Below are 24,924 nucleotides of genomic sequence, written 5' to 3'. Positions count from 1 at the left end.
GTGGGTTTTCTCCGGGCACTCCGGTTTCAGGTGCCCTAGTCCGGTCCCCTCGAACCCCTATCCAGTCTGTTCTAGATGCATCCGTACTGCAACACACCTGATTCAAATCATGAGGATTGTTTTCAGGCTTTTCTAATTCTTGCTGATGAGCGCATCATTTGAATCAGTTGTGCTGCAATAGGGCTGCTCCTAAAACAGGCTGGATAAGGGCAGAACTTGCACACCTAGGATCAAGACAGTGAGGCTTGTGAATTTCTGCATCAGTGGCAGATTGTTCCATTCCTTTTTAATTAATTGAAGGACAGTTTTGCGACCAAGCTATCTAGTTGTCTTATACACATCTCCATATAGGCAACGCTATTTTACCCAGTTCTTTATCTATTTAGTAATTGTGTTCCTTGTCAAAGTTTTTAAGAAAAAAACATGTTTTTTTTCACATCGTATGGTTATAATATTATGACTGATCACCCCAAGCGCTCTCGTATTATTAAACAAAGTGTCCATCACTGAATTGCGTTTGTGAAATGTGCAGTGTCACAGCGTGAATATCTTGAGCAGATGTGAGAGCCCAGTGAAACTCAATTCCCTGCTATCAATCATCAGACTTGATTACAGCTCACACTTTCTGGTCTGTTGCTTTTCTGAGCCTGTGCCTTTGAGTTCTCATAATTCCTTTTCCCAAAGCCAAATGTTTCAACAAAGTCTTCAGCTCTGAAAGATGTTCTGGTGTACTGTATAATGTTTAAGTCACATGGCAAATAGGAACAGTCGTGTTCCTTTTTAAAATAATCGTCTCAATTAATGCTAATATCTGTCTTGTTTATTATGGGTACGTAGCTGCAGAAAGAGGATCATTTTTCTTAATCCATGTTGTCAACTGATGATACTTTTGGGGGCAGCAAATGTATCTTAACATTAAACAGAGTTAAAAGGCAAACAAGGCATTTAAAAACATGTCAGAAAAAGACACTTTAATACATCAAAAAACACAAATTAATCTTCCAAACATGCAAAATGGCAAATTCTTTTTTTTCTTTCATACTCTGACTCTGGTGCTAGACTTTATGTAAAATAACAAACGGCGTGTCAACTGTAACAAAGTGTTTCCTTTTGTTAACATTTTTGTAATATTTTTACACACTGAAATGATGTAATTTGCAAAAAAATATAGATGTTGAAATTTCAAAATCACCTATTCTATACATTCATCAAGTGACATTTTGTAAACTGGGCTGTTATACCGATCAAACAATAAAGATCGTATAAGACAAAATGACAACATTTGTATTTCTAACATCAACAGAATCAGGGCTCAAAAATGTGTATGATGTCCAGTAAAATATCACTGGGAAGTAATAAGTTAAGAAGTAACCTTTACAGACAGATCATATTTTGAAGATATCTCAAACAGAAAAGATAAATCACAAATTACTCTGACAAAAGAATGCGTTTGAATTTATATATATATGAATGAAGCAGATCCAGCAATGATCTGGATATTTTTTTTTAAATGAAATCAACAATTCTTCAAAAAATGAAAAAAAAATCTCATAAACATTCACTTTACATTTTCTACAAAAATGGGGGGAAATGGGGGGGGTAACACACTACAGACCCCCCCCCCCCAAAAAAAAAAAAAAAAAAAAAATATATATATATATATATATATATATATATATATATATATATATAAAACAAAAAAAACACAAATCCACAGATTCGGAATATGCAAGGGTTGACACTATATAAATACAAATAAGTATTTATGAATGGTCATTGAGCTGCAAACAAGAACTTTTGAAAATGGACGTCAGTGCCTTTGACAAGACGTATTGCATCTGACACAAAACGTGCGGTCTACAGCACTCTCTGTGTTCCCCTTCCATTTGCCCCTCTGAGCAGGTTTAATGAAAACGGTGTGCATGGCGGAAGATGGATGAAGTTGGGCTGCTCATGCCGGGCTCTGTGCGGCGGCTTTGATCTCAGATGACATCCTCTTCTCCTTACGGCCGGCGTACTCGCCAATAAAGGAGCCATCTTCGTTGAAGTGAGTGTCTTCTTCTGCGTAGTCTACCAGGCTGTCCCCGCTGTCCCCCGCTTTGATCTCTCTGCTCAGAGAGCGGTGGCTGCCTTTTAGTGGCTTCTCATCATTGTCGCTGTTGGAGAAGCACGACGGAGTTATATCTTTGCCATGAATGGTTTTGTATTTACTCATGGAAGCCTTCCAATGGTTGCATTTTTTAAATGTTTGAAGATAATTTATTATGCAGTCTCATTATTATGTACTCCAGGAATGATGCTAAAACGGGACTAGTATATAGCCATGGCAAAAACCTGTGTAGCCCCAGTCAAACCCCTCCAGCATTTTATTTTATATCCAAAAATATATTTATACATTGTTATCTCAGCCCCTTTATGGAACTGTCAAGCCCTGGGAGAGAAAAAAATTCCTGCAGTCGTCTGTAATATTTTCGCTCCAAAGTACACAACTGGAATTAAAGGAAATGACTGCATAAAAATAAAACATTTATATTTGAAAGCTCTGGACCATGTTCCGTGCCTCCATGGTTGATGCAGCCAACCGGAGCTGTGGCCGTAAGGTCGTCGGTGCCTGTCGTAGTGGTAATCCCCGAAACCGCTGATGGACACCGGCGGTAAGGGATGCCGTCAAGCTGAAGGAGTCCTATCAGGCCGTTTTGACCTGCGGGACTCTGGAGGCAGCTGACAGGTACCGGATGGTCAAGTGGAACGCGGCTTCGGCAGTTGCTGAGGCAAAAACCCGGTCGTGGGAAGAGTTTGGCGAGGCCATGGAGAATGACTTCCGGACGGCTTCGAGGAAATTCTGGTCCACCATCTGGCGTCTCAGGAGGGGGAAGCAGTGCACAGTCAACACTGTTTACAGTGGAGATGGCGTGCTGCTGACCTCAACTCGGGACGTCGTGAGTCGGTGTGGAGACCTCCTCAATTCCACCGACACGCCTTCCATTGTGGAAGCAGGACCTGGAAACTCTGAGGCGGACTCTCCTATCTCTGGGGTCGAAGTCACTGAGGTAGTTAAAAAACTCCTCGTTGGCAGGGCCCCAGGGGTGGATGAGATCCGCCCGGAGTTCTTAAAGGCTCTGGATGTTGTGGGGCTGTCATGGCTGACACGCCCCTATAGCATTGCGTGGACATCGGGGACGGTGCCTCTGGATTGGTAGACTGGGGTGGTGGTTCCCCTCTTTAAGAAAGGGGACCGGAGGGTGTGTTGCAATTACAGGGGAATCACACTCCACAGCCTCCCTGGTAAGGTCTATTCAGGGGTGCTGGAGAGGAGGATCCGTCGGGAGGTTGAACCTCGGATTCAGGAGGAGCAGTGTGGCTTTCGTCCTGGCCGTGGAACAGTGGACCACCTCTACACCCTCGGCAAGATCCTCGAGGGTGCATGGGAGTTTGTCCAACCAGTCCACATGTGTTTTGTGGACTTGGAGAAGGCGTTCAACCGTGTCCCTCGGGAGGTTCTGTGGAGGGTGCTTTGGGAGTACGGGGTGCCTTGCCAGCTGATAAGGGCGGTTCGGTCCCTGTATCACAGATGCCAGAGTTTGGTCCGCATTTCCGGCAGTAAGTCGGATTCGCTCCCAGTGAGGGTTGGACTCCGCCAAGGCTGCCCTTTGTCACCAATTCTGTTCATAATTTTTATGAACAGAATGTCTAGGCGCAGCCGAGGCATTGAGGGGGTCCGGTTTGGGGACCTCAGCATCGCGTGTCTGCTTTTTGCAGATGACGTGGTGCTGTTGGCTTCTTCAGGCCGTGATCTCCAGCTCTCACTGGAGCGGTTCGCAGCCGAGTGTGAAGCGGTCGGGATGAGGGTCAGCACCTCCAAATCTGAGTCCATGGTCCTCGGTCGGAAAAGAGTGGAATGCCTTCTCCGGATCGGGGATGAGATCCTGCCCCAAGTGGAGGAGTTGAAGTATCTTGGGGTCTTGTTCACGAGTGAGGGGAGGATGGAGCGCGAGATCGACAGGCGGATCGGTGCAGCGTTGGCAGTAATGCGGACTCTGTACCGGTCCGCCGTGGTGAAGAAAGAGCTGAGCCAAAAGGCAAAGCTCTCGATTTACCGGTCGATCTATGCTCCTACCCTCACCTATGGTCACAAGCTATGGGTCGTGACCGAAAGAACGAGATCCAGGATACAAGTGGCCGAAATGAGTTTCCTCCGCAGGGTGTCAGGGCTCTCCCTTAGAGATAGGGTGAGAAGCTCGGTCATCCGGGAGAGACTCGGTGTAGAGCCGCTGCTCCTGCACATTGAGAGGAGCCAGATGAGGTGGCTCGGGCATCTCATCAGGATGCCTCCTGGACGCCTCCCTGGGGAGGTGTTCCGGGCATGTCCCACCGGTAGGAGACCCCGGAGACGACCCAGGACGCGCTGGAGAGACTATGTCTCTCAGCTGGCCTGGGAACGCCTTGGGATCCCTCGGGATGAGCTGGATGAAGTGGCTGGGGAGAGGGAAGTCTGGGAGTCCCTCCTAAAGCTGCTCCCCCCGCACCGGAGCTGTTGCCCTTGAGAACTGCTCCAAATGGCTCAAGGCCCAGTCAATACAACTTACATAATCAACAGTTCAGCAAGAATATGAAGAATTCTTTACAAATTTATCATGCAATGAAAGTTAAAATTCCGCCACACTAACAAATTTGACTTGATGCTAACTTTGTAAATGCCACTGATTGGGAAATTACAGTACATCACAAGTCATGCAGTGGTAGTCTGTCATAAATTGGCGCACTACAGGATTAATGAAACGTGCACAGATAATACTGCCCCAGAGAAGGGCTGCTTTCGAACACTGATTGCTTTCAGCTTCCTGCTGTGTCCTGGGCACTCTATGCCCTGTGCCATCAGAGCAGAAAATGGCAGCATTTCAACATTGCTACAGCTCCCTTCAGAAAGCTATGTCTATTAAAAAAATGTGTGCACACCACACTGAAGGCGCTTTGTGACCAGAGGAACTTTTAATAGTTTCAGAAAGTGTTTGTCATAATTCATGTCATTTTGTAAAAAATTTGGTAAAGCATTTTTTTTTTTTTTGGCGCAACAGCCTCGCTTCCACCAAGCAGAACTGATGGGTTTAGCCCCAACTCACAAATCTAGACACTGTCAATCCGCAAAAAAAAAAAAAAATATATATATATATATATATATATATATATATATATATATATATATATATATATATATATATATATATATATATATATATATATATATATATATATATATATATATACATGAATGTGCATATGTGATCATATGCATACGTATGTACGTATGTACATGTTTACATAAGCGTACATCTGCGTTTAGCATGTGAAAAATACAGTGGCAAGCTCAAATGAACCGTATCTGTTGGTGGAAACATGGCTCATAAATTGAGGGAAACTGTGGTAACCTCCATTTTGATGTGTAACACTTATAAATAAAGTACACCATTATACGAAAATTCTTCCCTAAAGGTTGGTCTTAAGCAGTCAAGTTTTTTTTTTTTGTTCCTAATATTTCCTAGCTCTCATTGGTCAGAAATGCCTTGTGCCTAATGATAGACAATAGCTGGATGCAAGTGCTACTGCAACAATACTGATGTGCAAACACCTCACGTTGCTACTGCTGCTCATCACGTACGTTCCAATTCCCCAGCACAGTCAAATTTCTTCCACAGAAGAAGTATGAGGCTCCGTGTCAACCTCATGAGTGTTACATTCTCTTTGCAGCAGTAGGGAAGAAATAAAGAGTCGTACTGAGATGGGAGGAAAGAGACTTAAATAGCAAAGTAGCGCTTTGAGGGTGTCACTTACCTGTATTCGCAAAATGTGTCGTCATTCATACCCTGGGACTCCACGTCTGGATGAAGGTCTTCCTTTTCTTTTACTGCTCACAAAATGAGGAAGACAATGTCAAACACATGCTCAAGAGAGCTGCAAACAAAAAGCATTGACTCACAACTCACGACTATTTTACAATCAAGCTCGTTAATGCAGGTCAGAAGGAAATGTTCTTTTGGATGGAACATTTACAATTAAGTGATTTACATTGTACACGGGGGGTGGTTAGTTTTACACAAATAATCATGATTTGAGACAACAATAATGGGAATTTAATGAGAGAACAAAGAAGTGAGCTGTGTATCCCTTTTGTTTTCATGACGGGTGAACGATACCCAGACACCGACCTGATGGCCATTAGCTGTGAATAATAAAGGCAATTACCGACTCTCCAGATACGAGTAGAAGAAGAAAAAAACTCAGCTAACCATAACACTGGTGTCATCATTAACTGCTCACCAACAAGTGCAACATTTGCATATTGCCCTGCTGTGGGCTCTACATTGTTTGCAAATCTAAGTGTGTAAATAATGAAACACTGAAATGCAGATCAGAAAAATTAATTTCCTACCACTTCTTTTTCTACAAAAATAAACTATTGAAACGATGTGTACTGTAGTACAATATACATATGTGGAGTCATAGGTGTGATTTTTTGTTGTTGTGTATACTTCTTGGCGAGCACATACCTGAATATTTTCCTCCCTTATTTCTATTGACAAAACAGGCAATCAGCATGATTAGTGTGAGTAGAGCAATGGCGCACAGCAGGCCAATAAACCAGCCCTGGTTAGATATTCCACCGTGGATGCTGGCAAGACCTGAGGAGAAGAATACTCAGTGACTTTGACACGCCTTAACCTTTTTATCGGACGGCTTGATTGAATGTTTACATCGACATAGCCTATCTGATGCAAAAGCACTAGTCCAGTGATGGAAACGCGCCAATATTAATATTAAACAGCTAATTCGCCTGTCTAATTAATCAAGTATGGAGCACTATACAAATGGAATTCCTTGATCCATGCCGCCGGATTAAATCCTTTTGACAATGGAGGACCACGCTCCCCAAGGACACACCTGTAGTCAGTGTGGAAGCGGAGGTCATTTCAATGTCCTACTTTTTGTTTTTTTTATCGGGGGGGCAGTAATCTCAGGTCTGTACACATACAGTGACCTCGGACTGTGCATGGGTCTTGGACAGAGTTACACAACCAGAAAACACATTTTTATCTTTGTGCAACACCATCACTCAAAACACAAAGTTTGACTTTCTAAGAAACATTCATATCTTGCAAACATGGTATGATGGTAAACACAGTACACACTGTCACTGTATTTAAATGTGTTTCTTAAATGTTATGCCCGTGCCTCCCTTGGTTCGATTCAACGTCACACAGCAAAAACATCTAGCTCACTTATGCTAATAAAGCAGCACAATGGAGTGAAACTGGCGAGTTGATAAGTTTCCAATAGGCTACAACACACAAGCATATACCAAAGTGAGCCTGAAAAGCACGGCTGGAGAACATTAGCGTAATTTGTTCAAGAAGTCAAGCTGCTATCAGACATCTATGTGCGGTCAGTGATAACCGCATACACGGAAAACCAAAGACAAACTAGACATTTTAAAACAGCTAAATGGTACTTGTGTGAAAATGTCCAAAGATTCATCCTTTAGAAAATAAATGGCACTTCCGGACAAAGATCGATTTGCGCAGCGATGCTTCCCTGTCAAAACATTTTAGTGGGGTAGTGAATACCTTTACCACAAATAGAACTATGGATTTCGGAGGAGGGGGGGAAATGTCAGCACGCGGAGAGAGATGAACAGTTAGACAGCAAATATAATGGCGATCCCACTCGATTGACTCTCCTGTTGACCAACTCATCCAAACGCTTAAACTGTATGAAGCTAGTGAAGAAAGAACAGGTAACTTTATTATAATTGAGTGGCAGATTTTATTTTCTGAATCTCTTCTTTAATTTGCATCATCAAACTCAGACCTTGCAAGTCAACTGGGGAGGAACAGCATCTAATAATGTAGTGAATGATGTGCATCATTAGTATGCCTTGACAGCTGCTGCCTGAGCAGGTCGACATCAATCCACTTCATTTCCCCATGGCAAACATGCAAATCTTCTGTCCTGCCTTCAGCTCAGGTGCTTTATTTACTCAGGTGATAATTCTGCACACATGGACACCTGCGTCTGCGTTGCCCATCCAAACCCGTGCAAATGACACTCTTTGACTAATGTTGATGGATTAGTCGACGACTATGGTAATTCCAATCATTGGACCTGCACAATGCATTTGACTAAGATCAGACTCTGAACTAAAAATATCCTTAGGCAGTGTCCTGTGTTGTGTGCTTTTTTTTTGAGTGTGTGTCATTGCACTTCTCAGCTTGCTATAAAAATGCAGGCGAAACCAGCTGCTCAGACAACAGGGGAGTTGCTCTATAATGCAGCAGCAAAGTCAAAGGGACTTTTGGATAAGGTGACGCCACCAAATATTCTGATATGACTACTTTCAACAGCTTCCACTTATCCATTTATCGCACTGGCCTCTAAATATCATCCTCCCAGTATGCGCTCGCAAATCCCCAGAATACCACCGGATGATATTCCTCTTCATTTCCCCTCCGCTCAGAAAACGTCTTGTCTCAATGCAGTACAGCTGCTTAGCCAGTCAGGTGACTGTTGGGTCAATACTCTGCCGTGTAGAGTGGAGACTGGGGCCTAAGAAATCAATCACTGACAATTAGATGTGTTTGTCTCATTCAAGTGATGGCATTCTCCAGCTACACTGTCTGGCCACAATATAGATCTTGTAGCTTTGAATCCCTTTGAACGAGCAGGATAATGAAAATTGTATTAAAACTAGCAGATCAGTTGACAGTAATGATGGCAAATTGAAGCTTCATGAACCATTAGTTGTATTCTTTTACTCATCTAGACTAGAGGACACTATTGGTTTAAAGAAAGGGGTTTGAAAAATGTCAATGTGCTTTCAGTCCGTTTAACCAACAACTGGTTCATGAAGCATCTCGAAGCTTCATTTTGCCGTCTCTCGTTGGCAGTATCACTTATACTTCTGCTTGTAATTAGTAAGGGCAATAAATCATGCACAAAAACCTGTCACTTTACACACAATAGAAATAAAATTGAATAAATGAGTAATCACATATTTCAAATTGCTCTGACTAGACTTTTGTGAGGTTTTATTTATGCTTTATTGTGGTATTGAGGTGCTACCTATGGTGGACTGAGTGGATTTGGTCAAAGGGGACTTGGGGGTGCTTGGAGCTGATTTGCCTGAAAAGAAACATAGACCTTTGGGTTATTAATCATGATAGGGTTCATATTACTACCTAGAGTGTTGTCATGCATGCATTTTAACTATTTTGTTGATTAGTGACTATTCATGCTAATACAGTGGACACTCTTCTGCATATGTGATTGATTATTTCGTCAACTTTGATGATTTGCTTTCAACTCCCCTCCCACACACATACCTCATTTTGGACTTTAAAGTGTGTCTCATGTCTGAATAATAAAATAACATATTATCATACACAAGAAAATGAATTATCCCTTGGCCTTCTGAAAAGAAGAATTATTAATGAGGCAATTAGAACGAAGAGGAATATTTCTTTTCTCCATAACATGCATTAAGTGCTTCCTGCTGGTAGCAAGGAATTGGAATTGCACACATCTGTACACAAATTATTTTCAAACTGTTTTGTGCATATAATAAAAACATGTGAATAGTGTCACTTAAATAAGGTACAGCAGGATATCTTTTAGAGCTATCCCTAAAATATAAATTCATCTTCATGTTCTAATTTCAGATTGTATGTGTGAAATGCCATGCATCTACTATGCTCTTCTACAGGGGCCATCAGCGGGGGGCAGAGTGGGAGCTGCAGGGGCGTAAAATGAATGAAAATAAAATACAAAAGGGACACGCAAATGTATTGCTAAGCAGGCGTTCAAACACATTTAGACATTGCAAGATCAAAGGTTCCGCTTGAAGCGAAGCACGACAGCAAGCAGACAACAAAAAACTGCACGTTCACAAGGCGCTAGCCAATATTCAACTAATACCTTTAATACTTACGGTAATTGTTACACATGCAGTGATGTAAAAATAAAGTGGAATACAAAGAGAATTCTTGGAATCATTTTTTTTTTTTGTTGCTTTTTATCATTAAAAAAGAAACAATCACAGACTGAGACAATTAACTTTGCAGGATTTGTAGCTCAATATATTCTATGATGATACAGTGATCCGAAATTAAAAGTACCAGTGCGTCTTTTCGGATGCCTACAGTCTGTTTATATTGAAACTTAAATATGTGTCTGTTTCATTTCCCTGTATAATTTGTTCATCCCACAGATTGCCTTCACGAGAGGTGCGCCATGTAATCCCCAACAAATATAATGTCATGAAAAAGCAACAATTACATGCAACAAGCGGGATCATTATGCAAACTTACGTCTCTTTCATGATTGCACAATTCATTATCGGAACCTTCAGTTGCTCAAAGCAATTTTCTTTCTTTGCTGATTGTCTCATAACTTGCACTTTCCATCCAATCAATAAGCACTTGCTCTGTCAGTGACAAATGAAAAGCTACAGTGCAGACATATTAAATTGTTTGTCCGCAAATATAGTAACTAAGTGATACAAAAGAAAAGCTTGGCTGCCCAGCTGGCTGCAGCTTTTACAGCCTGAATGCTGTTTTGGAAAACAAAAAATGGCTTTGTTACACGCCTCACTAAGCCTGGATTATACTGAAGCAATTCTGGGCCGTAACTCCAATGTTGTTGTTGCCTCTTAATGTAACACCAACACACACCAGTTGATTCAATCCTATTTAAACAGTGTTGCTTGCCGCTATTACTCACTTGCTTCAAGGGTGGTGGTGCTTTCCTCGCTGATATTGGGACCGCAGCCCACCCTGGTACAGGAACGCAGGTGGAACTTGTATTTGCTTAAAGGTTCCAAGTCCCGCAGGGTCCACTTGGTCGTGTTGGGCTTGCTGATGTCAATACTCTGCAGTTGTCCGACTTCCTCTGTGTTGTTAACTACAATCGATGACAAGTTGACAAAACAAAACAAAATGTGTGAGTCGTGGAGCTTTAAGACACAGTGGAATACTATTAAACTGTAGCGCTATGATTGAAGTTTTGCAAAAAGAAAAAAAAAGTCACATACAGTATCATTTGTAAATTTGGCACCACATTTGATTGTATTTTTTGTACTATAAGATACATCAAATTATTCGGCACGGTCTCACTGAACAGATTTTTGTGGTGGGTTGGAGCCTTGTAACAGCTGCTCCTTACCTTGAAATTGTACTTAAGCTGGGACCTTAAGCAGCTGGCTGCAATGTCCTCAACTTCTTGCACAAGGGGACTTTAACATAGTCACACCTCAATGAGTACCTCAGCTTTATTGCTGAGGCGCATTCAAAGTGTCCTCTTCTGAAATACACGGTGACATTTGGCCCTCTTCGCCAGCTGCCAAATCAAACTCAATTAGCCAGGAAATGTGGCAACAGGATGATGTTGAAAGTTACTCCCGAGGTTCACTTTTACTTTTGTTTGAGGAGAGCAGTGTGTCAACACGGGTTTATGTTCGGTGATCGAATCCTGTTGGGACTGCGAGCTATTGCGGTGATGTTCCGTCAGGAAACCTAACAAACTCTGACATAATGGTCTTGCTCTGCATGAGTCAAGCAAGGATTTTGACATGAAGGCAAGCAGACCTGACATGTTTCCTGGACACACATTTTGACATCGGTATGACCTCCAATTCATGGGCAGCACGAGTCCCGTTTCTGTGATAGGCTAGCCAACATGACAATCAACATAACAAGCTAGTTTATATGATGACAATGTGACATGCAAAAGTGGTGTGCGGCAGCCTATTCCTAAAAAATTTTCATGTGTAATAAATTGCTTCCTTTTTTGAATATGTTTTTCTTGTGGTGAGATTAAATCTGGGTCACGTATTTTAATAGAGAATGGGTACCTACTTAGCTGATAGGCTAAAAGGTATCCTGTCAGAATCCCATTAGGCTCCGATGGTGGGGCCCAAGCCAGAGAGACCGTGTGCTTCTGTGTATCAGTCACCTTGAAAACTGGATTTTTCTCAGGAACTATGGGGGTAAAAAAGCAGTTGAATTCAGAACCCAAATGCTCCTTTTGTTTTTACTCGTTACTGCGGCTTCACAAGTTCTAAATCAATACACTCCATGTTGTTTTTTGCTGACAGCCTCCTACCTCCCTCCGGGGTTTTGAAGTTGACGGGATGGCTGCCTGGACCGTTGCCGCGACCGTTAAAGGTCATGACAATGAGACTGTACTCAGAGAAGGGTTGCAGTTTGGGTACGATCGCGTGGTTGCGGTCGCCAGGTAACGTCAGCGTTTGTTTGTGTCCGTGGCTTTTCTTCAAATCCAGCAAACTGCGCAGACGCCACCAGTTAATCTATGCACAACGAAAGAGACAATCAGTACCGCCTTGGAGGAGGATGTATAGGTGAGGGCGGAATGAGAGCAGCAAACGTTTAGAGCAGGTCAGGGTTATTTCTTGGCTCAAAAGAAGGGTTTGTTTTGAAGTATTACCCGGTAACCTCCCAGATGTCCATGCAACTTGTCCTTGTTTACACGGGTCCAGCTGACCTTGACCGCTGAGCTGTTCATCACCACCACAGCAACATCCTCAGGTGCGGCGGACGGAACTGCACGGGCAAACACAATCGAAAATATAGCACGCTGCATTTGTGAGACAAAGAGAGCTACGACTATTGTGACAAAATCCAATTTACATTTGAAAGGCTACATCACAAAGAAGATCAGACAAGTCGATATCTTGGGAAAACACATCACTACGGGGAGCTCTACCATCAGCCACAGAAATGTGTAAAGTAAGTAACATCAAGGACCATTTATTTTCTAGCTAGAGGTTGTGACCTGTGTTGGACTCCTGAGGACAAGTCCAAAAGAAAGCTAAACACAAACAAAAAAGAATACAAAATCCAAAATGACATAACTGATACTAAAATGTTGCTTTCAAATGTTCATGGATGGCTGAATTTATAGATGAATAAGTAAAAGTGAAGTAAAATGACTCATTTCTATTTAATATTGTCCTTTCCTTTCATATTAAAACAATAGATCACAAAAAACACTAGCTACCTGAAAATTGACCGTTCAATATCTAGAAACCATGTGAGTTTATGTCAGAAGGGGAAAATGGCTCTCAGAGGATACAAATGGATTAAATTTAAAGTTAGATATCTAGCAACTGAAAACATTGGTTTGAGTGTTGCTGTGATCTCAAAAGTAAGAATTGACATCTATGTGTTGCTCCTAATCTTAGTAAATTAAAGCATATTAATTTGTAATATTTTATACTGAAAAGGGAAAATTTGTAAGCAATTTATACCAAAAGGATTACCCAAAAAACAACATTATTATTTGCCATAGGTGAATGATATCATTTCTGGAAAATGACCACTCATCCCCATCCATATGAAAACGTGGAAAAAAACAAACGTCTATAAAATGCATTTTCTGTAGAATTCTATGTCATGGCTTCATGAAGTTATTCTGAAGCAGAACGTCAAAATGTATGAGGAAACAGTTGCTTATTCCACACAGTACATCCAAAAAAGCTTGGAAACCATAATGTTGAATTCCCAAACACTGTTTCCTGCATGGAGAAAGAGATAATCAAAGTTGCAGCCTGTAGCTGTTTGAAATCAATAACAAGTAAAACCAAAACACTTGGGTGAAGCCAATCTCCTTAAACACAAGCGAGAGATAATGTCAGTTGCAAAGATTCAAAACTAATTAGTGTCAACCAAATTAAAAAGGCGGTTGAGTCCTCACAATCTTCGCCGGAGTAGCCAGTCACTACGGTGGGCTCGGGGCCCCAACCCTGGTTGTTCCTGGTTTGGATCTTGATCTCATAGGGCACAAACGTGGGTGTCTTCGTCACCACGAACGAGTGTCTCTTCACCGTGTGCTCCTTCCAGTCATCCTCCAAGTCTTGCCGTCTGTAGCTCACCACGTACTCCAGACCAGGCCCGTTGTGCTCAATTGGCAGCAAGGGCTAAATAAAAAAACAAGATAGGGTGGGTGAGTGAAGTGGCTTTTAAACCCGGCTTCCTTTATTGTGTAAAATAGTACTTGTATTTCTCTTCTCCAATGTCACTCCTTCCATTTCACTAAAATGAAAAGTGAGTGCTTGGAGCACTCGCTTGTGTTTTATCTTGCCATCTATTAAAACAATGGGCTGAGTATACTGCTCAGGCAGGGCTTTTCTTAAATGTGAGATCTGGCTGGAACATAATGCAATTTATCTCTGAATAGAGGACACTGTGCAAGAAATACAATATAATTCACAAAATGAACATGGTGAACAAAGGGGGGAAGCTCATCAATCAGGAATTCAAAAGCCAATTTTGGTATCAAACTCAAGGCCCGGGGGCCAGATACGGCCCACCACATCATTTTATGTGGCCCGCAAAGAGAAATTGTGCGTCAAATTTGTGCCATTACTAGAATTGCAAATGACTACAATGTGGCCTGTGGAAAAAATGAGTTTGACACCCCTTCACTAGAGCCAGCTAATAATTGAAGGCGAGCTTTGTCTGATGACAATAAAATGTAAGCTTTGGCTTGGACAGTTTTCAATGGATACTCATTCAAATAAAGAACAAAGCCCAAATATTGAAATGAGTTAATTTGTTCCAGGTTTAAAAGGTAGTAGATGCCAGCTATTCAGTTTGATTTGTTTCATAGTCCTTTCTTACCTCCCAGTTGATATCCATTTCATGCGGCAAATGACCTTCGATTTTGATATTTTCCGGGTTCTTGTCAGGGGCTGTGGAAAAGAGTGAGTATGGATTTGTCAGAATTGTTAGTGTGAAAGAAATCTCAAGTGCACTAGGCAGACCAAAGACAAGATTGGAATCAATTATGTCACAGCTCTGAGTGTTTCAAAGTTTGCACAGAGCACAACGTTGGCCACTTTAGTACCCTCGCTATAATAAACAATAGACGGAGGACACATTAGACCTGTCGGAGGAGTTTTGTATCTCTCTGTGGGCTCGCTGGGACGACCCCTCCCGACACTGTTAACAGCAGCCACACGGAAGCGGTAGTCGACGTGACCGTGTAGTTTGAGGACGGACGAAATGTGATTCCCGGGTACCCTGAGGAGCTCCTTCCAATTTCCAGGCTCCCACTGGCTCTCCTCGTATTGAATAATAAACTCTGTTGAAAGGCAGAGAGACAATCAGCCCCTGAGCGCTTTGGCTCCTGCCAAAGAATCGCTTAGCCAACCACAGGCAGTGCAGAGCACGCCTCGGTCTCTGCTTTGGCCTCCCACAAAAACACTGATCACGATTTATACTTGGACAGATCAATGACCGATACAAGCTAAAACACGACACTTGTACATCATTAGGAGAACATTTATGCAGGTCATATGACATTTGCTTATACCTGTGATTGAGCTGTTGTGATTGTCTCCTGGGGTCCATTTCAGTTTCACACTTTTGGTCTTGTGTTCTGAGAGCACCAAGTGCTCAGGTGCATCGGGGACATCTGCAACCCATGACAGCGGTTTGAGGTAAATCACAGACACATCAATCTCAGTAGGAAACAAAACCAAGGAAATCAATTGCAATCAAATCATAATAACGTGCAATTTAATGAATCGTCTTCTGGTGATGTCACAACTATTGTTTGTACTTGTTATACCACAAAGCTACGGTGATCTGCAGAGTTTTCTGGACTGGACAAGAATATGTATTCCACTGGTGGCTCACCTAAAACCATGAGCAATGCTGAGGCAGTGTCCTGGTCCACTGGAGTTCTTCCTACACATGTGTACACACCCTGGTCCCTGTGGCTCACATTGACAATTTGAAGGATACCATCCTCCACAAAGAATCTGTCAAGCAGAAGATGTATGCACAATACTGATTGACAAAACCAAGCAGCAAAATGACTTTGAAATGCAAGACAAAAATCCAGGACCCTACCTTGAATTCTCCGTATAATTCAAGCCGATGTCCATATTGTCTTTTTCCCACATGAGCTCAAAGTCCTCGCTGAAGGACTTGTCGTATTCTGCCAGGCATGAGAACTGGGCTGTGGTGCCGGCGAGGATCTGCTGGTCTTCCGGGGCCGCCGTTATTCTCGTAGCATCTTTACAAGCAGGACACTGTTTAGTTAAGTTTCCTTCTAAATGAGGACTGCGAGCCACGGCGAACACATCAAGTAAACGCGTACCTTTCACATAAAGCGAAGCTTCAATAGCAGATGAGCCTTCTATGTTTTTGGCATAACACGTATACTGTCCCGTGTCCTCTTTTTCTGTGGTGTAGATCTCTAATGAGCCGTTGTCATGCATGGTAAACCTCGGCCCCACCACCGATTCAGAGGAATCATCTTTGCTCCTGGAAAAAATACATGCACATTTGTCAATTGATGAGCAACAGTTTTCACCATTTGACCTTAACAATACATCCACCAAAAGTATTTAAGGTATACTAGCACGAATATTAGAATAGCGTCTACTAGCATCTACTCTAATGTTCTTGTGGTGATATAAAGACATGAGAACTTGTAGATTTTCTGATTGTTCATCATGTAGTCATTGCGGTTGCTTGTTACATATGCAGGTAGTCTCTGTCACTTCCATCAATTTCAAATCAAGTTAAGGTCAAATATCACACTTTACATATATATCGAGAGGCCATAAATATTCACTGGAAATCAACATGTTTTTTTTTAAATGGACGCCAATGCCATATACGTCCAGTGGTTGAGATCTACTGCTCCCTGTTGTTGAAAGGAAGAACAGCATAGCACACAGCACAGCACAGTCTGTCCACCCACCAAGTGATTGTCGATGGCGGAGAGCTGAAGACGTTGCAGTGCATCACCACCCCCCTCCCTTCCACAGCCGTGTAATCCTCCCCCTGCGTTGTAAGAATCATCGGAGGGAGATCTGCAAATCACAAGATTGGAATGAAAAGCATATGAATGAATGCGAGCTTGTGATGGCAACAACTGCACTCTGTGAACAAAAGAGGGCGTGGCTTTAAGCTGTCACGATGGATCGAGGCTCATCAACAAGATGGACAGATGCCAGCATCAGGACCAGCTCGATAACTAACAGGCACATTCCTCAGCAATCACGGCCGAGTTTGCAATTCAAAATAAAATGAAAATCAGAACATGCTAAAAGAAGACTGCACGCGCTTACTCATGACCATGATGTTTGCATTGGCGAGAAGGGTTCCATGTGGGTTGGACGCTTGGCACTGATAGACTGCACTGTCGGATGCTTTGGCATTGTGCAAAATGATGGTGTCATCAAACACCTTTCTATTTGCCGCTGGAGCTTCTGCAAAGGAAGATTAAAGGCCACTTAACCAAAACAACACCACTGCATTTGGGCAGGTAAAGATGCAGGCAGGAATTTTTGGAGGGAATATGCTCAGAGCTATGGCATTATTTGCAAGTAGATTTTTATGCCAAAGGATTGGCCCAATAAAAAAATAAAATAAAAACTTGTTCATTGCATATCTGAATCTGGTTAATGGCAGCATATCACACAGCCAAGCCTCAAATGTGTTTTTTTTTTTATTTTGTCTATCATCCTATCTTATACAGCCAAAAACAGTTTCTCCCATAACGCTTTCCCATAATGTATCCTTTTGAACCAGCAGGTTTCAACAGGAGCCCAAACTCTATAAATAATGAAATAACATGTTTCCTTCATTTTGGATACCATCTTTGAATCCCAGCCGGGAGATTTCAATTTGACGATTTCAGAGTTGGTGACAGCTCAGGACTAAGCTCAAAGTATTTCAAAGTAGTTTCCGCTCATCCTCTGAGCATTTGAGAGTTCACCAACCATTCCAGGCGTCTTTTAACCACTGTCGTCCTTTCTTTGCTCTCTCATGCACAATGTGAGCAAAAAGCGACACAAAAACTGCTGATGATTTGTAAATTCCGATCGATTCCGTCAAGTGACGTGAAGACGATTGGGACTCACTCACCATGCAACGGCAGACCATTCACCCTCCAAGTGATAGCTGGCTGTGGAGTCCCACTCGCTGAGCACTTGATGAGCACATCTGAGCCAATCATATTGAGCTGACTCTCAGGCTCCGACAGCCACTCTGGAGGCTCTGAGTGGCACCAAGACACACAATCAGGATGATTTTGATCAAACTGAATACAGCTTTGACATGAAGCAGTCACAAGGAGAGAGGAGAGGAGCAGGAAGAATGAACGTATTTCATTCAGTGCAATAGCTCCATTATGCTAAAAAAAAATGCATGTCGGAGAGGCTTTACTAGGAAACTTGGACAAATTGTGGCCATTAGAAAACATGTTCAAGGACCTCTGTTGTAAATATAAGTCACCCTCAATCTTAATTGTCGCTGCACATTTGATTTACCTTCAACGGTGACTGTGAAGTAATGGACCACCTCTCCCAGTCTGTTCTTGGCCTTGCACATATACTTGCCGCTGTCTTCTTGTTCAATATTTGGCACAATAAGCAATTTTCCATGACTTTCGAGTTTGGCCCTAGCTGGGAGCTTATGACCCATTTTAACCCACTCGACCTGTGGAGTTGGACTTCAAGAAAATGACCAAATATTAGATTAAATTGTTATTGATATAGGTTTGTTTACCTGAAGGAATGATATATGCAGTTCTAATCAGTCTTGCATACATGTAGTTGAACTCACAATCCCTCAGGAATGCACTCCAGTTTCAAGTCGTCTCCACTGACAAGACGTTTCTCTGTCCGGACACCGGAGGGCGTCATAAGCAAAGGTCTCCGCTGCAGGATGGCATTGGCTAACAGTACAGAAATCAGAGATACAAGATGAGGAGTTTATTCAAGATTACTGGGGGGGAATAAAAAGTGAAATGAAATGAAATATGCACAGTACACTGAAAACTCACCAACTTCAGGACTCAAGCCATGACTTTTTTCTGAAATGCAGGAGGGTGGGATGAAAAATAAAACCAGTAACACAAAGTGGATGCAAAATTACAAATATTCACAAACTAAAACCAAGGACATGTGCGTGATTAAGACAGAATGACACAAATGTGGCTGTATAATTTATAAGGAAAAAAAGTGGCGCCTACTTGTGTTGACAATAACCGACATGGCTGTCTTCTGAACGATGGTTCGTATTTTTGGGAAAGCAGCAAAGCAACAGTAGTCTCTTCTGCTGTCTTTTTCGACCGCGTGAGAAAAGTACAGATCTCCATTCAAGCCCATAGACACCCGCTCATCTTGTTCGATATGCTGGAGGTCTGAGTAGACAGAATGTACCAAATATTCAAAAGTCAAAACATTTATTTTATATTTCTAATCACACATGTAAACAAACAACGCCTGTGGAAGTAAGAAGATTAAGTGCACGAGTAGAACGTTTTAATTTTGAATAATTGCTGAAATGGTTTCCCACATGAGGACACAAATAGTGCGAAGAATTATAATGTGTGGCGATAACATTTAAAGCGACTATTTGAGTGGAAAGAAATCACTTACTGATTGTCATCCAATAGATCTGCAGTGGGGGGATTCCTTTAGGTGGGTCGCATTTTAAAGTAAAAGGCTGGCCTTCCTCCACCACAACAGGATCATGTGTTTCTTTTGGAAACTTTGGGACATCTAGAAGCGTAGGACAAAAATAACTAAATAGTGGGTTGATTAATACTGATCGTTCTCCTAAAACGGCTCTCATACAGTGGTCACCAACTCTGGTCCTAAACTGTAGCGGTCAACCTGAGAGTGGAATGTGCACTTCAAGTGAGTGGGAGCAAAAATGCAAATGTTGAAAAATCAGGTGGAAAGGCTAAATGTTCAGTCTACCACACAGAATGTCGACTGGGTACCGTATTAACACAGTATGAGTTGTGCTAAAAAGCTTCCTCCCACCTCTAATGGACTCTCAGTAGTACAGTGCATAGGAATGAATTTAAATCACTTAGCTGTAATAGTGCACCACCAATACCCCCTCCCCCCACACAAACACACACAGGCATGTGTATATGTTACTCACGGGGGACAATGAATTCAATCTCCCTCGATGTGGCGGTCCCCAGTTTGTTAGAGGCGTAACAACGATACGTTCCCTGATACTCTGTAAGGTTCCCATTATTGGGGATGACAAAAGTCCCAGAATCCTCTTCTTTCATCAGCCGGGGGTCTGACGAAGGGTCGAATTCCTGGCCATTTTTCATCCATCTGAATCTACACAATAAAAATTGAGGAATAACAAGGCTTTCAACTAAGATTGCGGTGTGAACGATTCCCAGTGTTGGTGCCGAGAACTACAAAGTCAATATTTGTCCCAGGGTGGGCAAAGTGTTATTGTGCTTTTGCTGTTATAGAGCTTTTATTTCTCTTTGCCTTTGAAGCTGAAGTGACACAAAACGTGTTACTCACTCTGGCATGGGATTCCCTTTGGCCTCGCACGTCATCGGATAACTCTCGTCAAATGGGAAGGCGATAAGGGAGCTTGGCGACTGGTCAGTGATGGTGGGCAGCTGCTCAACTGGGCAGCAAAGCACGAAAATTGGAGTCACTCATGAAAAGTTACAACTTGTAGCACAACATGAAATGGAATGGGCTGCTGGTCAAACAAATATGGCTTGTTACAAATTCCGTGTTCAATAATTTGGCAGACGGTGGACAGTTTAGATGAGAGGTGAATTCTAGTAATAAAGAGTCAAAACTGAAAAATCCAACACAGTGAGTGGAAAGAAGACAAAGCCAAATGTGGTTTGGGATTTATTCCTTTTTGTCACAAGCTATTCCCCCTCAAGACTGAACTCCAAAAAGTTCCTTTCATTTTTAGAAACAAAAAAATTGTTTGAACTGCTCTTTATCGAACCCTACGAGACAGCGTTGAATAATTTAGAGGAAGAGAGATTCGATATGCGTTTCCAAGGAAACTGAAATGCACACAAACACAAAAGATACAAGAAACATGATTCAAAGCAGATAATAGCTGTAAATATATTCTATTCATACAGTGCTTGATGAAAATAAGCCTACTCTAAATTATTCAACTGTTTTGTTTTCCCAATGAGAATACATTTTCTTTGTGTTTGTTTGTTAACAATTGTAAGCAGAAGGAATGATAAGAATTATAAATAACCTGAGCACCGATTCCTCACATGACCAAGGTTGAGCTGCGCATTTGAATTCATCTCAGCTCAAGTCTTACTGTGAACAGTTTGCGTGCATTCTCCCTGCGCACATGTGGGGGTGGTCTCCATGGGCTAACTTACTCCCACATCAAAACACTTCACTGAAGACTCTAAATTGCCCGTAGGTGCAAAAGTGAAGCTGTCTGCCTCCATCTGTCAGCCTTGTGATTGACAGGTGACAAATGAGAGGTTACCGTACCTCACCTACCCTGCAAATTTGGACGAGTGGATATTCACCTACTGTCTAACGGCTTAGATTCATAAAATACAAAAAAAGTAGACATCCACCCCGAGGGGAAACAAGCCTAAACATCTCCAACTGAAACTAAAAAAGACATTCTGACAAAATGTTTTATTCCAGCCCTGTGGGAAGCAGTTGTGCCCACGAAGTATTGGGTGTCAAGCACCACAGCGATATTTTTTAGTGAAGCGCTCTCCCTCGAGCTGATGGCTGGGTCACTGTTCTACAAGGCAAGTGGAATCTAAATTAATTCCTGCATCGGCACCAAAAATATTCCTTCCCATTTCAGACAGTACGGTTTGACCTTGTTCTAACTATGACAACGCTGATGGCTGTTTTGTGAGCCCTGTCTTCTTTTTTGTGTTACTATGAATCTAGCCGAATTTCGATGGGCAAAATTAGATTGTTTTGTAAAATCCACAATATGTAAACGTCTACATAATCAATAGCTCATTCACGGCAGTTGAAATGGATCTTAGACGTCTATATCCGTCAATGGCAGCGAATGAATTAACTTCCTGTTCATTAGTCGTGAGCTGGTAGTAGTTTCTTATATACCAGGCCCCTTATAGTATTACTAAGCGAGGGAAAATGATGCCTAAAAAATTGAACTCATATTTGTTTATATTTTTGGATTTTCACAAGCCAATGTAGGTTTTTAGGATAAGAAAGATACAAGATACTTTCTGCTTTCAAATCAAAATATTGCGACGTATTTTGTGTTGAAACAATAATTTAATCATTTGATCTAATATACAGGCTTTTTTTTTTTTTATTCTGTTCCAAAGAGTAAAAGGTATCACTAACCTTCCAGCGGGATGTCAACGGCTGTCGTAGTATGAAAGTTACAGATAAACGTGATTGTGGCCAGAATGCCAAATATTCTCCATCTTCTGTGTAATGTCATGCTTTTCATTGTTGATGTCAAGAAACAAGAGCTTTCCAATGTTTCCTCACTTTCTGTCTCCGATGCAGTGAAGAGGTGGTACCTGTGAATGCAGAGCAGACGGAGAAGCCCCCGTGAATCCACCCACGTGTTGGCAAAGCAAAAGGCGAACCCCAGACACAACAAATCCCCCGTGACTACTTTTTCTCGTCAGCCATGCGTAACCAGGCGCACTCAATATGTTCATTTGCGGCAACAGGGACTCTGCTCAACATGTAAATTTGGGTGAAATATTCACATTAAAGTCTCCTCGCTACCCACTCAAGTCAACCACCCACTCACACAGTGCACCTTTCATCATTTTATCTTTTAAGTTTGATGTCTATACCTGCATAAGGTGTATTTTCTTCCTTACAACAATAAAGGAAAAAAATCACGATAGATTTAATGACGCCTGACAAATGTTCGCACTCAGGCGGGTGTAACCAGAGAACGGTTTGGCTGTCTAAACATCTGACAATAAAGCTTTGGAAATTAACATGCAGCAACATGATTGCAGGTAGTTTTTCTGCCTGAGGGGTGTGAAGCATTGTTCAACTGTCTGACAATCAAAGTACCGTACCGCCTGCAATTACTCACATACTGTTCCTGCACCTTTCCAGCTAACAACCCAGATTGTGACCTTCTAATAAGCGCATGAGCGGTCAGAGAGCGGAAAGAGTGAAGTTGGGTCACTTTAGTGTCAAGCCTCTTGGGTGTACGTTCACTTGGCTTCCTCGTTTTGACTGCGAACCAGCGCACTATATCACGCCTGAGTAATTTGTTTAACAGATAACGCTGAAAACCTGCTAACACTTCGAGGGATGCGGTACAAATTTATGGTGTAACCGATATGGGAAGTCTTTGGTTATATGGTTTTATTCACTCGTCCTGTAAGAATGCCCTCAAATTAACAAATGTACGCCAACCAATAAAACAAACAGAATATATTTGCATTTATTTATTCTGATCGGAACTGTGCACTTTGAGTTGCAGCTTAAAGCTCATATAGTTATGGGATTTAAAACTGGGCATTTTCAAATTGGGGAATACACTGGGGTCAATCTGCAATAGACAAAATGCAATTATTAATCGACCCGAGACGAAAGAACAAATTCAATTATTTCTTTCCAGACGTATTTTCAATTGAACATGCACTTTGAACTTAACAACCATTCTTCAAGTTAATGGTATTAACTAGGGGCCCCGCGGGTCAATACTCGTATTCAAAGCAGCTTGTGACCTCAGCTCCACCCACATATATCAGTGACGGGGCTTGGGGCTCAAGGTTAGCATTACCCGCACGGCACTCAATAAAAATTCAGAGCTATTGACCATATCTGGAGCTGGGGACGGGTGTTTTGGCAGTATAAGTCACGCTTAAAATAGCCCAAGGGCTTCATTTGTTTCCCACACATTTTGATTGATGTTGTTGAACGCTGAATAAAATCAAAAGGTAGAAGCTCGCTGTAATCGGCTCGTGCTTTGTTCATGGGATTGGCGCAGTTTCATCGGAGGAGTTCCAATTCCCCAAAGCCCTTGTTTTCCTAATGTCCGCATTTGCCGGCCAAAGGCCTCACTCCGCCCTCACCACTTCACATGGATTACATTTTGTTCACACTGTGCTTGATGATTTGTCTTCTGATTTAATTTCTCCCCCCCTATTAAACATTTATTGAAAACTAACACTGCCATCTGGTAGTGGGAGGTTCGCTAAGGACTTGACTGTGTCGAGTGTTAATGTCTACATTGAACTCGCGGCTATGCTGGCTATTCGACATATACGATGTGCATGAGCGGGCCTCTAAAGCTCGCTTGATTTAAAGACCCCAGGGTCTTCTTAATCCCCGCCCCTTTCAACAGCGATCAGACCAGCCGGAGATTGATGAATCTGGCAGGAGGCTAAAACTGTTCCCTGTTGGAAGGGGAGACCAATACAAACCCAAACTTTGCTTAGCCAAGACTCAAAGGGACAGATGCCCTGCAATGGAGGGGGCAAGGAGAAGTAAACAGTCAAGGGCAAATCAAAATATTTTGACGACTTTGAAAGTCTTGGTGAGACACTTATTCTTGAAAAGAATGTCATGGAAAGAAAGAAAGACGATTCAAATGTAGACATAAGCCGTTTTGTTTTCTTTTTGGTCTTGTTTGTTTTTGCCTGCTTATCATATTGAAGCATGCCGGGGTCTTAACCTTACAATCAATTCCTCAATGTTCTGCGACGTGTTTAAGGATGAAGTAACCTGTCAATAGATGCGATAGATCCAGATGTCGATCCCATCTAACATACTATTTTTACATTTTGGCTGAAAATTATTTATCTCTACGACATACTGACTGACTTATTGGCTACTGAAAAAACTTGGCAAGCCTGTATTTTTGGCATGCTCCATCGTCATATTCTGACCATCTGGCCTGGCCTTGCACCTTGGCTCTGACCCTCAAACACCTTGCACATACCAAATTCACAATACTGCAATTTTACTCACTTCAAGGGGGGAAAAAATGGAACGGTTTCTAGCGAGGGACTTCCACTTGTTGTGGTGGGCGGTGCGGGGTTCAAGAGAAGCCACGCAAAGTTTGCTACAGTAGCCTCTTTAGCTTGCGCCATCTGCTGCTTTCT

General features: G+C 42.2%; 1 protein-coding gene across 6 annotated transcripts; it reads right to left on the bottom strand.

Annotated features, from left to right (window-relative positions):
• On the bottom strand, nucleotides 1–24,924 carry chl1b (cell adhesion molecule L1-like b). 6 transcript variants are annotated; one of them, XM_085924755.1, is made up of 27 exons: nucleotides 24,791–24,924; nucleotides 22,184–22,365; nucleotides 20,369–20,477; nucleotides 19,983–20,173; nucleotides 19,469–19,591; nucleotides 19,060–19,230; nucleotides 18,871–18,900; nucleotides 18,651–18,762; nucleotides 18,356–18,537; nucleotides 17,952–18,083; nucleotides 17,153–17,293; nucleotides 16,783–16,894; nucleotides 16,174–16,340; nucleotides 15,924–16,089; nucleotides 15,708–15,832; nucleotides 15,382–15,483; nucleotides 14,953–15,150; nucleotides 14,688–14,758; nucleotides 13,762–13,984; nucleotides 12,493–12,608; nucleotides 12,151–12,355; nucleotides 11,904–12,026; nucleotides 10,771–10,950; nucleotides 6,546–6,677; nucleotides 5,830–5,902; nucleotides 5,632–5,737; nucleotides 2,069–2,156 (listed from the first exon to the last, which is right to left on the bottom strand). In XM_085924755.1, the coding sequence occupies exons 1-26, from the start codon at nucleotides 24,910–24,912 to the stop codon at nucleotides 5,677–5,679; spliced, it is 3,549 nt and encodes a 1,182-aa protein (XP_085780881.1). In that variant the 5' UTR covers nucleotides 24,913–24,924; the 3' UTR covers nucleotides 2,069–2,156; nucleotides 5,632–5,676. The 6 variants fall into 6 exon arrangements, 4 of the variants coding, with proteins under 4 accessions (XP_085780882.1, XP_085780879.1, XP_085780881.1 ...); XM_085924756.1 differs by lacking the exons at nucleotides 2,069–2,156; nucleotides 5,632–5,737 and adding an exon at nucleotides 1–224; XM_085924753.1 differs by lacking the exon at nucleotides 5,632–5,737 and having other exon boundaries at nucleotides 1,668–2,156.

Source organism: Syngnathus leptorhynchus, chromosome 11, assembly GCF_054491065.1.
Source record: "Syngnathus leptorhynchus isolate UIUO chromosome 11, UIUO_Slep, whole genome shotgun sequence".
Classification (NCBI taxonomy): Eukaryota; Metazoa; Chordata; class Actinopteri; order Syngnathiformes; family Syngnathidae; genus Syngnathus; species Syngnathus leptorhynchus.
The sequence above is the reverse complement of the archived record's forward strand: the minus strand, read 5'-3'. Positions and strand labels throughout refer to the sequence as shown.